This window comes from Perna viridis, chromosome 9, assembly GCF_037379345.1.
Source record: "Perna viridis isolate PV_CMFRI_1.1 ecotype Kerala chromosome 9, ASM3737934v1, whole genome shotgun sequence".
In the NCBI taxonomy this organism is placed as follows: Eukaryota; Metazoa; Mollusca; class Bivalvia; order Mytilida; family Mytilidae; genus Perna; species Perna viridis.
The window spans coordinates 3,589,895-3,608,361 of NC_142453.1; the positions used below are offsets into that span (position 1 = coordinate 3,589,895).

At 31.0% G+C, this 18,467-nt stretch overlaps 1 protein-coding gene across 19 annotated transcripts in view; it reads right to left on the minus strand.

Moving 5' to 3' along the window:
- The window catches only part of LOC148606150 (uncharacterized), a 62,975-nt gene that overhangs the window by 13,513 nt on the left and 30,995 nt on the right, over positions 1–18,467 (minus strand). For 14 of the 19 annotated variants that reach the window (XM_088545327.1, XM_088545321.1, XM_088545323.1 and 11 more), the window contains 14 exons: positions 17,246–17,313; positions 15,574–15,662; positions 12,881–13,046; positions 12,380–12,595; positions 11,435–11,638; positions 10,910–11,047; positions 10,520–10,606; positions 9,578–9,808; positions 8,809–8,861; positions 4,587–4,641; positions 3,841–3,991; positions 2,038–2,075; positions 1,311–1,435; positions 708–883 (listed from right to left, as the gene is read on the minus strand). In XM_088545327.1, the coding sequence (XP_088401453.1) occupies positions 708–883; positions 1,311–1,435; positions 2,038–2,075; positions 3,841–3,991; positions 4,587–4,641; positions 8,809–8,861; positions 9,578–9,808; positions 10,520–10,606; positions 10,910–11,047; positions 11,435–11,638; positions 12,380–12,595; positions 12,881–13,046; positions 15,574–15,662; positions 17,246–17,313 (1,797 nt within the window). The remainder of the gene's footprint in view (positions 1–707; positions 884–1,310; positions 1,436–2,037; positions 2,076–3,840; positions 3,992–4,586; positions 4,642–8,808; positions 8,862–9,577; positions 9,809–10,519; positions 10,607–10,909; positions 11,048–11,434; positions 11,639–12,379; positions 12,596–12,880; positions 13,047–15,573; positions 15,663–17,245; positions 17,314–18,467) is intronic. The other 5 variants (XM_088545328.1, XM_088545322.1, XM_088545324.1 and 2 more) reach the window with 1 other exon arrangement.

Here is an 18,467-nt window from a genome sequence, read left to right on the forward strand (position 1 = left end):
AAAAGTATAATAGTTAAAGAGGGGTACATAAATTTTAAAACTGAATGGTTTAGGAAGAGTTGCACATACATAGTACTTTGACACATGGGCAAACTTTAATTAAAAAAAAATAAAATTATTGAAAAATATACATATAACATTAGAAACTTAAAAACCATGAGAGTTAATTTGATTGAAAGGAAGGTATAATTCATGCTGTAAATGCTGTTGAGTGATATATTTCATTCAAAATGCACACAATACATTGAATTCTCTTGTAAATGAAATTTCTAAGCATATAAAGCATGATATGGCCAGCCCTTTCCAAGTTACAGAGATAGTTATCAGGGTATGTTCCTACTGCAGCTTCTACATGAATACCAGACAAAACAGTTTGCAGAGAAGAAATAACTTTCAAGTCCAATTTAGTTTTATAGAAAAAAACAAAGGTGAAACAGTAAACCCTATCTATAGAGCAAGAGTACAATTAGTTACGTAATACAGGAGGGGCAACTGGTTCCAACAAATCATTTCAGTTTGCATATGTGCATATCATGAACAGATGCTGACCTCAGATCTTATATACAAAAGGAGTCAAAAAGGGTTGAACTCAGACAACGGAGGGATACTACAACAAATAAGTTTTCCTATTTTAAAAATTATACATCAATTAAGAGTCAAAATCAGAAGAGGAAATGAAACCACAAGAATCTGTAATAACAACCTACCTTCACATATATCACAGTAGGGTCGTAACTGTTTACGGTCTCCATGGTGATGAGATGGCGATGGTGTATCATCATCGTAATCCATTGCCTGACAAGGACAATCTTCAGTATCATGTTTATCAAACATGTCACATATATCACAGAAAAGACGTGGTGGTGGTTTCTTACTTTCAGCACTGTAAAAAAGAGAATTTATTGGTTAAGAAATTATTTTCAAGTGACTATTGAAACTGTTATTTTGTTGTTCAGTTTACACAGATTGAAAATGCATTGAAACAAATGATTCGACTAAAGAAGGTGTTTGTTTAACTCAATTAAGTAGATATTTGACAGGTTTCTGGTCTACTCAAATGTGGTTTAGACAGGGGTTTTTTCTCTCTGTATTCTGTAAGTAGTTTTGATGAGGTAAATTATGATTTCAGAATGAAATGAAAGATTCACCCATTGAAACTTCAAAAGCTCTCATAAATGATGGAAGATCTACAACTTAGATTTTACAATGTAAATGATCCTTTAAATATAAGATGAAATCTGAACCTTCTAATTTTCAATTTTTGGAGTAGCTGACAGAGAGAATTAGATTGCACACATATTCAAACTTACGATTCTTCTATAGAGCTATCAGCCTCTCCATTAGTCACTACTCCAGACTCCATGGCCTCCAGTCGAGTTTTCAGCTCAGAGTTCTTTTTCTGAAGATCCACTATCACAGAGTTAAGGAACTCAACCTACAACATATATTTCTTTTGTAATCATTTGCATGGCTATAGATCTGACATATCCATGTAAGGCGGTGATAGATCAAGAAAGTGAAAAGGGAAAAAGTGGGGGGGTAGGGGGGGGGGCGGCTTTTGGATCTGTCCTTGATGTGGGGTAATGTATCTCTAGTCTACACTATATGCCTCAAAGTAATCTTTTGTTGTTTAATTTCATTATACATTAGTTGTACATGTAGGATTGAGTTAAAGCATATGATACCAGATATCAGAAATTACTTACATTTAAATGACAGGACCTGATAAGTTACAGTGTTAGACAAAGAGAATATTATCATATTTCATATAAGGCACCGCTACACAACTTCAACCAAATGAAAACTAAATTAAAGTTTTTCAAGCAATATAGTGTAAGAAAAATATTGTTTATTTTCTGTAACTTTCATAGCTGTGGAGATTTAAATTAAAAATCTAAAGAGAAAATTAATCTATCTCTAAATTAGTTTTCATTGTAAACATTTCATGAAAAAGTATGAGATATTTTATTTCAGACAGACAGACAAATTTAAAGAAACAAAATCTTTCCCACATTTTTACAGCAACAGAATATTTACCTGTCCATCAACTCCCTGCTTATCTTCAATCTGATTGGCTGCAAAGAAAAAAAATATATTACAATGAAATGATCAGCTTTACAAGTTTCTCCATTTACCGAAGATAGAAATATATGAAATTCTTCATATCAACAACGTTTAAAAAATGGAACAATGCAACTTATTTTCATTAAACTTTGAAGACTGATATCAATAGATCAATACACATGACTTATGTACATTTTGCATTACAACTAATTATTGTTATTGACAACATCAGATTTCAATGTATTTTAAAGTGAAGGAATCACACAAGTCTTTAAGTAGCACTCCAGTTCAAAATCAGGCAAAATGTGATTCATGGGTGAAAAGCCTACATATTTTTATTTTAGATATTTTGTTTGAAATGTCATTGTAAACAGAAATTAAAATATGGTTTTTCATATAACCCATGCTCTGAGGAGATAAAAATTATATAGAATGCACTGTAGAGTTCAAAATTAAGGGAGATAACTTTCTAAATAACACTCAAATCAATGGAATCTATTGGATTTTCAGTGTTGATTATCTCCTGAGCAGATAGATTGGAATGCATTATTACAAATTTCATAATATAGACCCATAAGAGAACTCAATTACACAATAAAGATATATAGCCTTTTTTGAGATGTATCACATTTTTCAGATTTTACATGATTCTTACACAGACAGCTACTTAAATCCTATGGTCCTGGCTGTTGACTTCCTGTGATTGATTGATTGATTTTGGTATAACATCCTACACATTTTAGGATGAGAATGACTGATCAATGAAACTGACCCTGCTTCATACTAGTCCAACACACTATGCTGGATCTATTGTGCTAGCTCACAGAAGCAACAGGTATGTATGTCTACAACTTCAGTGTTCATTCAAGGCAGCACCATTGCGCCATTGACTTAAATTTACCATCTAATGGCGCTTAAACCATGTACCATATGCACCCACTTGGTATGTCGAAAGTTTTACTTGAAAATATGCAATAAAGCTAAAAAGCAAAATTCCCTTACTGAATGAACAAATAACTTCAGAACAAGTACTTGTTTACATATAGAAAGAACAACAATAATTAAACATGTATAGTAGTTCAATGCAAGATGTAATCTACTTGTACATATTTTAATGACCCCTAAATTTGCTACCAAAGGGACCCAAAGGGGCTTGGTGGAGAAGCAGTGACTACCAATCTAAAGTCTTTGGCATGACTTTGGCAGGGACAGAAATCATGACCTCCTAAACTTGAAGCAACTACTCTACCCTTAGACTACAAGGCAGTTTGTTCAGGGGTATGTATTTGAGATGTCATCAGAGTTAATTTGACTTTATTACCTGTAAGTCCTATTGTATTACTGTTAACTTCCTGTGACTGTATTTGAGATGTAGGGAGTTAATTTGACTTTATTACCTGTAAGTCCTATTGTATTACTGTTAACTTCCTGTGACTGTATTTGAGATGTCAGGGAGTTAATTTGACTTTATTACCTGTAAGTCCTATTGTATTACTGTTAACTTCCTGTGGCTGTATCTGAGATGTCAGGGATTTAATTTGACTTTATTACCTGTAAGTCCTATTGTATTACTGTTAACTTCCTGTGACTGTATCTGAGATTTCAGGGAGTTAATTTGACTTTATTACCTGTAAGTCCTATTGTATTACTGTTAACTTCCTGTGACTGTATCTGAGATTTCAGGGAGTTAATTTGACTTTATTACCTGTAAGTCCTATTGTATTACTGTTAACTTCCTGTATCTGAGATATCAGGGAGTTAATTTGACTTTATTACCTGTAATTCCTATTGTATTACTGTTAACTTCCTGTATCTGAGATTTCAGGGAGTTAATTTGGCTTATGAGATCTTTATTTTCTTTCTCTTGTTTCTCAGCAGACTGTCTATAACTGTCCAATGAGGCATTCTCGTTCTTCAAGTTGGCAATCTGCCATAGAAAACAAAAAAATTGGGATTGTTATTTATACAATTTTTGAACTTGATGAGAAAATTGAGACAAGATTTGCTCTGGGTACAGCTTGATTAAGTAGTAGCAAAGTCTATGACCTAGTTAACTCATTTGAGCCTTTTTCAATTTTCATGTTATGTAGAGAGAAAAGCTTGATTTCCATATTGTTGTTTCAATTAAAGCCCTCAGCTGACATAGACCTTCTGGAGTTCTTTACAGATATGCTTTTACCTTCAATGACATCTGTCACAGAACCTACGTCTTCATGCTGAGTTTCATAAAACAATCAAACAAGAGGTTCCCCTCATATTCTTGACCTTTGATTTCAATTATTCCGATTGGTCAATATTTGTATTGAGGAGGAAATGATAAGGAGAGGTCTTCATCTAAGATTTTAAAGATGTTGGTCTTAATGCTTTTCAATTTTATTCAACACTTAAAATTTCGACTGCTGCAACAAATCACAAAATTTTCATTGAAATGCTACGTAGTCATCAATTTATTTGAGCAAATTCATAGTCCTTCACAAAAACTTTAACAGCTTGAGCAGTTTTTTTAAATGTATTTAAAGTACCTCTTTTTGTAATTTATTGTTGGTCTTTTCCAAGTTTTCTCTTTCTTTTCTGTGGCTACAAAATACATAAAATGATCAATTTGACAAATAACTATGTAAATAATAAAAACATATTCTAAATAAATTGATTTCTACTAACATGTATTCCTACCGTAAGGGGATTAGCTGTAGTCTTACTTGAGTTGTGTCTTCAAGTACCAGTCCTAATAAAATTCAGACACTGTCAATGGTAAAGTGATTCATGATGAAGAAAAACCCACCAAACAAATGTTGCTTTTTCAGTCTACATATGCTATACTTTCACATAACAATAATCATTTCTACACTCAGATCTGCACTGTTTAGAAAATGATAAATTTATCTCCCACTAAAATCAATCAAATGCAACCATATCAAGAACAATTATTCTTGCAAAGTGCCAATTTCATATAAAATCTATATATTTTTTTTTATCTCAAAAGTGAAACAGCAAAATGAGAAAATAAGACTAGTCATGTGATCAGTTACTGTTTTTAAACAAGAAATAAAATGAATTAGGTGGGTTTTTGACATGCATGAATCACCTTGTCTGATTTTTAGAAAGACTGATACTTACAAAAACATATACTATACTCTTCTCCTAGATCCCTTAGTCCATACTTGAAAAATGTTTACAAATAATTTGAAAATAAAAAAACATTTTTATTTAAATAACAGTTATTTATGAAGAAAAATATTAATAAAATCAGAAGCATTTTGAAGTACATAAATTACTTACATTCATAAAATTATGAAAGTGGCAAAGTTTCTATTTTTAGCATCTATATCATGCATACAAGCTTAAAAAAAATTGTAAGTTTATATAAAAATCAAAACATTACTGTGAAAATAAGGCCTATTTGCAATATAATAAAAACATTTGCTAAATGTCTTTTTTAGCAAAATTACCTACATTTGTTTCAACTCTTAACCATTTACAAAACTATTATTTACAGGAGAAAAGGCTTTGGTAACCTTTTTGATAAAAATTCAAGCTACAAGTCAATTGTAAACTTTGACTTGAATCTTCTTTAAAATAATAATAATGATTACAGCATTCATTCTAACTATTTTGTAGTGTGTCCATGGATAAACAGGACCAATTAAATTCAATTATCCAATATCAGCATTTTGCCAGGAAATTTTCACTATTCTATAAAGTGCCAGAAAAAAACATGCTGTTAGTAAAACATGAGCCTGCATAAAATGTTGTGTTAAGGATACTTTTTATTATAAATATCAACAAGACTTTGAAAACAGAAAGTAGAAGTAAGTAAGGGGGCAACTCATCATATTAAAGGTTCCAAATGGATGGAACGGAAGATGTAATTGCTGAAAACTTTAATACAATTAATAAGGTATAAGTCTGATTTTACCATATCATGTAATTAAAGGTTCCAAATGGATGGAACGGAAGATGTAATTGCTGAAAACTTTAATACAATGAATAAGGTATGTCTGATTTTACCATATCATGTAATGATATATGAAACACTTTAAACCAACAATACCACAGCGTACAACTACACCCCCTGGAAAAACTATTTTTTTATGGGATTCCAATTGTTGGGATATTTGTGGTTTGGTCAAAATCCCTCTAAAATATAAAATTTCCAATAAAATCTAAGTTGGTCACCTCAAAAATATAAAATTTCCAATAAATTCTAAGTTGGTCAAATAAAATCAATAAACCATAACTCCTCAAACTAATGAAATTTTGACAGACTATGAAAATTTAATCCCCACTAATAAAAATACTTTCACAATAATTGCAATTTCAAAGCAATAAAAATCATTCTTTGAATTGTTCTTCTTATGGTCTATAATCATATAACAAGTCCAACTTCTCATGGTCTATAATCATATAACAAGTCCAACTTCATGAAATTATTTCCTTCTACAATAATTTGTTTTTTTGGGGAAAAAAAATTGCAGAAACCAATTGCTCTGAAATTTGTTGGTTTAAAGTATTTCTAACAACATGCATTCAACAACAACATTCAATAAAAAACATGGCAATAACATATCAAATCCATATACTGTGTCTAAAATAATACAACATTCATATTTCATCAAGAATAACACAGTTGTTAAATTATTCATAAGGCTTATTTTGGTCCATGGTTGGAAAATTTACTTATTTTATTGCACAATTTTTATCTAATAATATTTATCAAGCAATAATTATGTTTTCTACACAATTTTATCCTAGACATAATTATTTCATTACACAATTTTTATTAAGCAACATTCATTTTGCTGATAAAGTCTGAAAATGCAATAAATTGACATGAACTTTTTACCAAACATGAGCCACAACAGCCCGTAACTTAAATAACTTTAATAAAATTGGCCACAGCTTTCATCATTAATAGTTTCTAATCACTTCCTGTACAAGTCATGCTGTTTCATACAGCTGTTGTAAAGCCATCTCTCTAATAAATAAAATTAAATATTCACCTAAATGCAGAAAAATTACAAAATCAAATCATTCACAACTATCTTACATGTATATTATGCTTTGAAAAGATGTTCTATAACTTAATAGTCTATATCAATTCAATAACAAGTTAACAAATGAACTAAGCTTTGAAAATACTATTACAAAAATTTGAAGAAAAAAAAACTGAAACATTTAATTTATTTTTAAAAGCATGTAAATTTACCAAGCCAGTGATTGGAAACTTAGCAATGAAATAAAGTAATGGCCAACTATCATAGCTGTAAAGGCTAATAAGAAGCTGTGCTATAACATTTCTAGCAAGAACTTGAACTTGCATGCAGCTGTGAGCTTACCATTAGGTGTAAACAGCAACACACGAACACACACACACATAGTGAGTGTTTAGAATTAGGTGGAGATGAAAAAAAAATACAATCTACTTTAGAATACATGTACATTATCATTTATGTTTCTATATTTAGCCCAACTTAAAGGAAGAAAGTTTAACTACATTGGGTACACATATTTTCATGAGTTTTATAATCAACACAGACATGTACATGTGTATTGCATACACTTATCATCAAAGTTTTCTTTTTGGCTGTTCAGCCAGCTAATCAGTGCATGAGACGATAAGTACACTCTTCCAAAAACTGGTGTAATAACAATACCAACATTATCGTCATCAAATGAGGCATAGTTCCCATCTATCATAGAATACGCTTTTTTTTTCAATACTAAAATAGTCTTATAGCATTTCCTTGATTAACAAAGGCTGCTGTTGAAACTTTGGTAATTTATACTGAAAGGCATAGCAACTTAAAAATAACAAAATTAAAATTGTATGAAAGAAAGTTTTCTTTATGTGACAAGTAGACTTTTGAATGGGATGGTATTCTCAGACTATTAACCAAACAGAATCTTAATAATATTCAATGCTTCTGTTATGTACTATACAATAATGTGATGGGTATATAATAGAAACACCCATTAATACAATGTGATTCAACTACTATTCAGCACTCCTACCAAGATTTAAATTTTAAAAAAAAATGATTTCTTTAACACCTTTTTAAATGTTTCTATATCTAGAAATGTACATTGAGACATACTTCATTGGTATAATTTTTAATAGGGTTTAGATTAACTTAATATCAAGTAATTCCTGAAACTCTTGACAGAAAACAGCTGATAAATTGAGGGTTTATATGGTATACCAGACCTGATTTAAAATAGCAAATATGAAGTAGCAAAATCAGAAGTAGATGTACAGCAATTATTTTTTTAAAAGCTTGATACAGCTTTAAAAGTTATATAAACTGTGGATTTCACACGAAATTGTAAGTCCAAAATTATTTATGTACAACTAACAACATCATGATGGAATATAGCTTTGAAACATCACAACTAATGACCATTTTTACACTAATAACTTTTAGTAAAATAGACCACAGGCCTGTAATGTGTGTATTTTGTCTGTGTTTCCTACAGTAAAGATTACTAACCTTTCTTTAGCTCTACAGTACAGATTATTAACCTTTCCTCAGCCCTACAGTACAGATTACTAACCTTTCCTCAGCACTACAGTACAGATTACTAACCTTTCCTCAGCCCTACAGTACAGATTACTAACCTTTCCTCAGCCCTACAGTACAGATTACTAACCTTTCCTCAGTCCTACAGTACAGATTACTAACCTTTCCTCAGCTCTACAGTAAAGATTACTAACCTTTCCTCAGCCCTACAGTACAGATTACTAACCTTTCCTCAGCTCTCTCCACGTCTTGGTTTAACTGCATGTTCTGTTCTTCTAACTGTAAAACACAATAACATATACATTTACATTTTGAACTTATTAACTGTAAGGATATGGATCAAAATTAATACATTTTGATAAAAGGAAATGTGCTTGAATAAAAGCAATGCAAATATTAAAATTTTGCATTAACTTAGTCCTTTATACACTTTTACAAGCATTTGCAGATCTGTAAAAGAATGGTTAAATGATCCTGAGCTGGCTTAAATCTGAGAAATTTATGAAGTGGAAATGGAAAAATGGCAAGGTATACACAGGCAAATGTGCCACACATGGAATCATATGGTTCGCAAAATATGATTATCAAATGAATCAAGCACCATATGATAATCGCATGGTTATCATGTGATAATCACGTGTTTTTCACAAACATATGATTATCATGTTTTCAAGCCGATATTATCATATGAGAATCATATGACTATCACATGATAAATATCAAATGATTTTCATATGATTACCATATGATTATCATATGTGGCACATTTGGTTGTGTATCTAAGAAAAGTTTTAAGCCTTGGTTTAAATTTCCATATTTTTTCAAGTGCGTCCAAGTTGAGAGAACTTTAATCTTCTTATAAGAAAACCCTTGAAAGTAGTTATCATATCCTCGTATCTTTCTTAAGGGCTAGGGGAGGATAACTCAAGTTGAGACTCATAATCGCTCTCTCTTTCTCTCACACCTCTTAGAATGAAGAAGTATTATTATCATACCCTTTTTCTTTCCTCAGCAACCAGGTTAGAGAACTCTAGCTGAGCCTTCATGGTATCTCTCTCATCCTCCACCTCTTTGAACAGTGCCTCTAGCTGGTTGTATTTCTGATCAGAGTCTGAAGTCTGCTGTAGTAACTTCTTTTCTAACTCCTTAACCCTCTTCTCTCCAAGTGAGATCTCTGATTGTAACATTCCATCTAGTTCTTTAACCCTGGCCTGAGCCTTCTCCACCTAAAAAAATTATTATAAATTAATATTTGATACTATTTTCTATCTTGAAATTGTTACATTGAGGTTTTTTCATGCATTTGCTTTCTAATATTTTGATGGTTAATATTCCATTTAAGGAAAATCTGACAGATGTTTTTGCCTGAAAAATAGAGAATAGGTAACCAATGCCAACTTCAGCAATTTGTTACTAAAAAATGTAACAGACATACAAGAAAAAATAGGATACCCCACCTTCTGAGCAGAGGTACAAAAGTGGTCAGAAATACATGACAGAGAATATAACTTTTGTAAAGCAACAGCTTCTACAGTATGCATCTCTAACAAAGCACAAACAAAAAATTGAGAAAAAAAGCAAATTTTTATTTGAGAGTGTGTGTCTAGTTTTATGACTGGATTTGTGACTGTAGAACATACTTGTGACTGCATGTCTTGTGACTGGTTTTGTGATTGCAGAACTTAACTGTAATTGCATGTTTTGTGACTGGTTTGTGACCGTATAACATACCTGCGATTGCATGTCATGTGACTGTATAACATTCCTGTGGTTGCATATCCATGTGACTGGTTTTGTGACTGTATAACATTCCTGTGGTTGCATGTCATGTGACTGGTTTTGTGACTGTATAACATACCTGTGGTTGCATGTCATGTGACTGGTTTTTGACCATATAACATTCTTGTGCTTGCATGTCATGTGACTGTATAACATACCTGTGATTGCATGTCTTGTGACTGGTTTTGTGATTGTAGTAACATGGTTTCTTCTTTTTCAAAGACATCAGTCTTTAATTTTTCCACCTATATAAATAGAAATCATCATTACAAGAAAACAATTATCTGTTCATTGGATATTGCTTAATTGATGAGATATTTTACTGACAAAATGTATTTTCATTTTCTCACCTTTGTAAATGGAAGAATTAAAAAACTAACTAAGTCAACAAAGTGTAACATAACTGTTGAAGTTATCTACTCAAATTAAGCACAGTTCAATGTATATCTTTAAATCACACAGACAATCTGCACAATGAATAAATTTTAACAAAATAAATATTACTTATTTTTTCACACTTGCCATGATTTTTACACTGATTTTCATACCTCTTTCTTTAACTCTTCAATCTGGATTTCTTTCTCTTGCAGGGATGCTTTACTTTGGACTAGTTCCCTGTTGGCTTTATCTCTCTCTTCTGATAGCTCTGCCTTTTCTGTCATCAACTGATCCTTTTCACTTTGAACCTAATTAAATCAAAATTTATTTTGAAAGTAAAGGACAATTCTTTGTTCAAAATAAAATACTATTAAAGTACTTTAATTTATCTATACTAATTTTCATGGAGGATACACAAGTTCATGGTTTTGAAGTTTTCAGTAAACACATCAATGGGAATCTCCTTTTTGTTGGGAAACAAATTTCGTGGTTTCCCACTCTCACAAAGTGATCACAATGATGTGGCAAACAAAACTTCAGAGACAAACCTAAATGTAAAACTAACATCCTAATTACCCACAGTTTTCATGACTTTAATTTTTTAAGTACTTCCCAATTGGACATGGATGTAACTTGGCAAACCTATTCCACCCCCATCCCCCACAAACTGGAGTTTAAATATCCCCGCTACTTACTGTTGACTTAGAATCAGCGACTCTGTCCTTGTCTTCCTTTAGATCCTGTATCTCTTGTAAAAGTTGATTTTTCTCATCCACCATTTTCTCGTTTTCTAGCTGTACTTTACTGTTGGTAACCCTGATATGTATCAGATCAGTGTTGATAGAATCTTTTTCACCTTCTAACCTCTTCACCAATTTGTCAGCTTTCTCTTTCTCAAACTAAAAACAACAAAAGAGACAAGTAATGTGAGTTATTGCTCGTTGCGAAAAGCCCTGCTTGTCATGAGAAGTAGGGAGTTGATGTATCAATTTTGAAACTGTATCCACAATATGGCATATCAAAAGAAACATCAACAAGCAGGTGTGAAGAGTGGTGGGAGAGAAAAGTGTAACAGGAAATCAACTGACAGATGGACACACAAAACAAGCATAACAGTTTACCAGGTTGTGGTTTTAGCAGTTGAATAACAAAACATTAAGTAATGTTCAATGATCTCCCTGAGAGTTATTATTTTTGTTGTTTAGAAAAACTGTGTTAATATTTTGAAGGTCATAGTTTTAAATTTCATTGAAGCATTTACATTTAACTTGAATCTAGTACCCTGTTGATTTATTTGTGCAGATGATTGCTTTCAACCCCTATGTACAAGAAGTTTACTTTTAAAGCCTCCATATGGAGTTTATCAAACACCTTTTCATTAGTGTAAAATTATTATCATTCAAATTTTGTGGTTTCTGTGGGTTTGTTAAAGAACAACATTTTGTTCTCATAGAAAAAGAAATTTCCCATTCATTTGTATGAAGAATTTGAAAATCTACTGATTTTTATATTATACCATGCAAATTGGTAACCACCAAAAAAGTATGTCTAAGTGAACTTGAATTTGAGAACCAAACCAACTTTCCCAACCCTTTGAGTTGATAATCTCTGATGTCAACAAGTATCTACAAACAACTAACCTTTAGTGCCTCCATTTCCATGTTGAGTTTTTCCAGCACCTGTTTATGAGCTTGTGTTTGAACTTCTTGTTTTTCCAGATCATCTTTATACTGATCTAGGTTTTTCTTTAGTGTGGTTATTTCTGAGGTTTTCCTGTTTAATGCTTCTTCTTTCTCTTTCTCAAAGTCTTCTTTCATTGCAGTCATTTTATTGTTAGATTTATTTAATTCTTTTTGCTACAAATATGCAAAAAAATATATGAACATGTAAAAACGTAATTCTAGAGTGAAATTATGCCTAGGAAAATTTCATTGCAAACATTTATCTCATGTAATCAAAACACCCAATTTTTTCATAAAATTCCTAATTCTGAGTCTATTCAGTTTTATTTCACTGTTTGTCAAGATTGTGATTCATCTTTCTGTCTAGTATTTAGCAAGTGTACGATTCTCTAAAAAAAATTTCCTGGAGCATGCTTGAAAAGAATAAAAGGAGATAATTGTACAAGGGAAATAACTCACCACATCTTGTAAAGATAACTTAATGGTATTGACAATTTCATTATGCTTAACAGTAATATTCTCTCTCTCTTTCTCTCCATCCTTCCTCAACTTGTCTTTTTCTTCTCTAAGTTTTGCTGACTGTTGAGTAGAACTTGACAAGTCGGCTTGTAGCTCCTGGATTTTTCTGAAAAAGAAAATGACTTTATCTAAATAGGGTTATTATCATCAAATATTATTAATCTGCACATCAACATCAACAAAAACATACTACAAAAACAAAAAATCAATGCATTCCAAATACTTAAATCTGACTCATGAGTTCCTTGATCTTATTTTTGATGGATTTAATTTAAAAGCGATGTGAACTTGAGAAAAAAATGCCCCACACATTATCTGTATGTGTATATATCATTAATAAAGGCTTAATTTGCATCTTTTATTATTTAAGTGTTTACTTTATTAGGATTTCTAACATAAATTTATGTTATGATGACCTCTATATATTTTACATGCACACATATTTGCTTAACCTCAAATGAAATTACATTACAATGACATGTACAGATATTTACTACTAGATGTAGAAGTACATGTCTCTTTGCTTGAACTTTAAATACACCTTGCTCAAATATCAATGCAGTTTTAGCCAACTATTTATTTTAGCTATGAACTTTATGAACGTTATGAACTCACTCTAGACGCTTCAGCCAGCCCTCTTAGAAAATGCAAGAATCTTGTAAAGTCGGGAATAGTTAGATGATTTTACGTGACATTATCCAATTGTCAAACAATGTTAAATTTGAATAATGTCCTAGAATTTCAAAAGGCCTTTCTGCAGCAGTTAGTAAGAGAAGAAACGAATGTCTGCCACTGCATGGAGCTTGGTAGATTCTCTGTCAAAACACGAATGGCTCACAATCACAATGTCAGAAGTGACATATGCAGTAAGGATGTGATTGTTTTAATTATAACGCTGACAAACATCATGTGTTATAAGATGTGTTGCTTAGTACAGTTGGATAAGACATCAGGGATATATATATATATATAACAACAAAGTTTGGAGTACTAACAGCTACAATCCGATTGGTACTTATATGTGGTAAAACCAAGAAGTATATGTAACATAAGGTTTATCTAACTTAGCTCTATCAGATCAGATCTAAAAAAGGAGTCCCACAAAATATAATAAAACATTTATATTCGTGTAATTATAGTTTGAAAGTATTGTCACTTTTCTTTTTTTTTTATTGTTAACTGTTACAGACGATAATGAAATATAAATATTCACTTTGACTGCCATGACAACACTTAATTCATGCATTATCATAAATAATACAGACACACAATATCCTGTTAAACAATATCTGTACTCAAATTTCCAATGAAAATTTCAATAGCATGCTCAAGGCCAGTTATAGACATGCAAATCCTTGTTTTCAAACATAAAAAATAAATAAATAAACTATAAAAACTAAATATTTATTGATCTATGAACATTTCCAATGTCTATCCTTTAAAAGAGGCTCTACCAACAACTGGTTCCCTACAGACCCTCCCTATTTACAGAGTTACCTCCCTTTGTAAGAGTTGTCTTTCTTTACAACAGAGCTCACTTATTTTTCTCATAAAATAGAATAATCTAATATTTCTTCTACAAATTTATCATAATCCCCGGATTGCTTCTTTCAAGGACAATTTCATTTTTTTCTGTTTATTCTCAACTTGATCAGTTTATGTATGAATTATGATTTATGGACTTTTTTCAATTTGGTCTATGCAATGCACCTTCTTCATTTTTCAAGAACAAGTATTTATCTTGTATTTTATCATACTGTGAAAGTATTTTCATTGATTGATACCAACTATTGTGGATTGGGGAAGAAACAGAAGTTTGTGGATTCTTGAATTTATGGTTTTGAGGTTTTCAATAAACACATCAATGGAAATTTCATTGGTAACCAAATTTGTGGTTTGGCCTACCCACAAAAACCATGAAAATTAGTACTCCACAAACAATAGTATTATATAAGAATACATAATGTAGATAGTTCAAAATATTGAAATTGGAAAGAAATCACTCTTTGAATAAAAGATATATAGCAGATGGAACATTTTTAGCTGATTTTTTCCCTGTAAAGTATAAAATATTCATTAGTATTGAAATCGAATGTATGGGAAAGCTGACACTAAGCATTGAAACAATACCAGGTTAAGCTGACTGATTCCAGATATTATCTTCACTTTCTTTTCCTCAATAGCAAGTATTTTCAAATAAAAAATTACATTATGAAATTGTAGTATGTTTTCTGGGGCACCCAGTGTTGTGGTTATTGTAGGTCAATTTTAACGCCAGTAAAAATTAATAATTCAACTCTATGAAATTAAAGGAATTAACTAGAGCCAAAAAAACCTTCCTTAAATAAATTTTGAACAGAAACAGTAGTAATTTTTGAAAAAATCGTGGAACCAGTCAACAAGAAGCCTGATAAATTGTGGATAACCTTCTTTTCTAGATCAGAATACTTACCTTATGTTTCTTACAACACATTTTTTTCTAAGCATAAAATCTTAAATATTCTTTTTAGTCTTCTGGAACAATATAATCTAAGCTTCAGTTTAGCTGTGAATTATATGCCTAAAACTGAGATTGTCCACAATTCACCAGTGATATGGAGATTAGTCATAACATGGGAGGTAATAAAACAAACCTATTTCTGTCCTGAAGTTGTTCAGTGAGAATCGACAGACGTTTGGAGCTGTCACCAGAGTTTCTCATCAAGTCATTCATTTGTTGTTCCTAAAAACACAATCAATGTTCCTAGTTAACCTCTGACCCTTACTAAAGGGTGACAATTCATCTATTAAAATCGATAAAGGGAGATAATTTTTTCTTTTTTTCAGATGATATTTTTCCGTTTCACAAGAATAAAGAAAATATTCTATAGGGGAAACTTAAGATCTACATCTTTTAGCCATATTCAATTTCTGAATCTTCCTTACATAATTCTAAATTTAAGGAAAAGGGTTTAGTTTTTAGCCCCTTGTATGATTTTTATATGATGAAGGTGACTGATGAACCACAGATAAAATGAAAATATCTGAATCTATTCAGCACATTCAGCATTGCTCTAGATAAATCTATGCACAATAACCACTTTTTTGCCAATATCTAAAATCTTTACTTTCCATTTACAAGAATATCATGTAGGGCTTTCAATCATATGACAGAAGTTGAAATAAAGTATGAAATACAGGTAAACAGAAAACAATGAACAGCCAACAATATCTAAAGCAAAATATGTATAAAACCAAAACATAGAACATAAAGGTATGTGTGACACACTGAAAAGCATGACATATATACAATTTACAATGCAATATATCAATAATTCATATAATATGAGTCCAGTCAGACTGATATCAGTTCTATATACTTTTCTTCTAATTATCAAATGGATTGAAAAACCCCTGATATTTGAATTTTATAAGAAATTGTAAAGAAAAATTTAATTACTTTCGTAATGCCAAATGGAAATAAAACACAAACACATATTCCTGACATAGTATTTATAATGAAAACGGCCAAATACTTGTGTTTGACAAAAATAAATGACTCGACCTATCAATTGCCTCATTTAAAGGTTAGCTTTGATTTCTAACAAATATGAAATTGTGAATGAAAACTTAATGCATCTACTTGAACTACATGTAAATCCATTCATAACAAAACAATATTGCCCGGGCACACTGCTGATAGGGAACTACAATTACCATGTTGGAGGGGCACACATAATCAGGGCTGTAGCCAGGAAGGATGCTGTAGGTGTAAAAGTAAATCCTCCCCTATTTCATTTTTTCAGAGATAAAATGACATTCAAATCCCTTTTTTTCTAATTTCTCTAAATTTAAAAAAAAATAATGTTTCAAACCAATTATTTTTCTTCTTTTCATCTCTCCAGAAAACTTTCATACACATTTATCTTTAACAAAAACATGATTGCCATATACCCTGTTCTCATACATTCCTAGCTACAGCACTGAACATGCAATATTTCTGATGAATAAAAATATCTTTATATGTGGGGATGTTCATAGTACTGACTACCTTAGATTAACAAGGTATACTGAAATCAAGTTTAAGTTCGTTTTTTTTTTCAATTTACATGAGATAAATATCCATTGTACTAGATGCTGTGTAAACTAAACTTATTTTTAGATCTATGGTAAACTGGAGTTGGAAATTGAATATTGAAATCCTTGGCAACAAAAAATAATTACAACATCTGAACCCTGGAATTCACAAATAAATATAAACATTTTTTTATAAGGACAACATTTAAGTAATAAAAAAACATAAATAGTTGCCATGGCAACACTTACAAGCTGAATCTTCTCATCACCAAGGCGCTTGGCCTTTTCATCACTGGATTCTAGCTTCCTCTGCAGATCTAAAAATAAATTCATTTTCAACTCGTACAGATGTCCATATGGTGCTATCAGATCTTTATTAATGGGGGATTTCTTCAGATTTCTTGATACTTTTCACAATTTCAAGTTGAAATAATTATAATTCATTACAAAAAAATTCTGCATTTTACTTAAAGACACTTTAAGATACTTTTGCTATGTCTATTAAAACATACATCTATACAACTGCAAAATCTTATGAACATGACATATCTAATAACAAACAGTTTACACACTGCATATAGGGGTTCAATTCCAGTCTCTTAAACAAGGATAAATAGTGGTACATGCATCTCCACAATGAAAACTCAAGGCTTTTATGTCCAACTTCCATCAAAGCACAAAAATACATATATCTTCAAGCTATAAGAATTTGGAGATATATTTGCACTAAATTTACATGACTACCAATGTTTGACATGTTTGAGGCAGTGATGAGTTACCAGTTTTAATTAAGTCAAAGATGCAATAATTAAATACTTACAGTTATCTTAAATCCATGGAGTAATTTTTAGCCTTAAGATACCACTGGGAGACATTCAGATTGTAGATGAAGACTATGAAATTGATGCCATTTTAGACAGAGAAATTCTCCTAAAAACTTTATGGTTCCACTCGGTCAATATCTAGGACATTTCTTGTTTTATTGTTTTCATTCATCATTTAAAGTATGCATTAAACATAGCTCTGAAACTTTCCTATATATATCTTGATGTGTCATTAAACATAAAAACCTGTGTCAATTAAAAAAAAAAATATTTGCAAACTTCTTTGTTTCACAAAAAAAACCCAAAAGTGTAAACAAAGTATTTTTAAATAAATCTACAGCTTTTAAAATTCAGATTTAAAAACTGAAATTCAGACATTCCTGATCCTAAATGCATTAAGCTGAGCAAGCCACATTTTTTTTAATAAAATAATTGTAATTTTAAAATTTTAAATTGTAAAATAACATTCAAATTTTGATAAATTATGATAGTATATCTGAGGTCCAGCTAAATACCAACATCAATAATAATAATAACAAAATATTTAAGTTTTCATTAAAATCTGGTTAATATTTTTAAAAAAGTGCCTAACTGCCCTGTACTAAATATCTAGGTTACAGAATATGTGCACCTCCAAACAAAAAGAT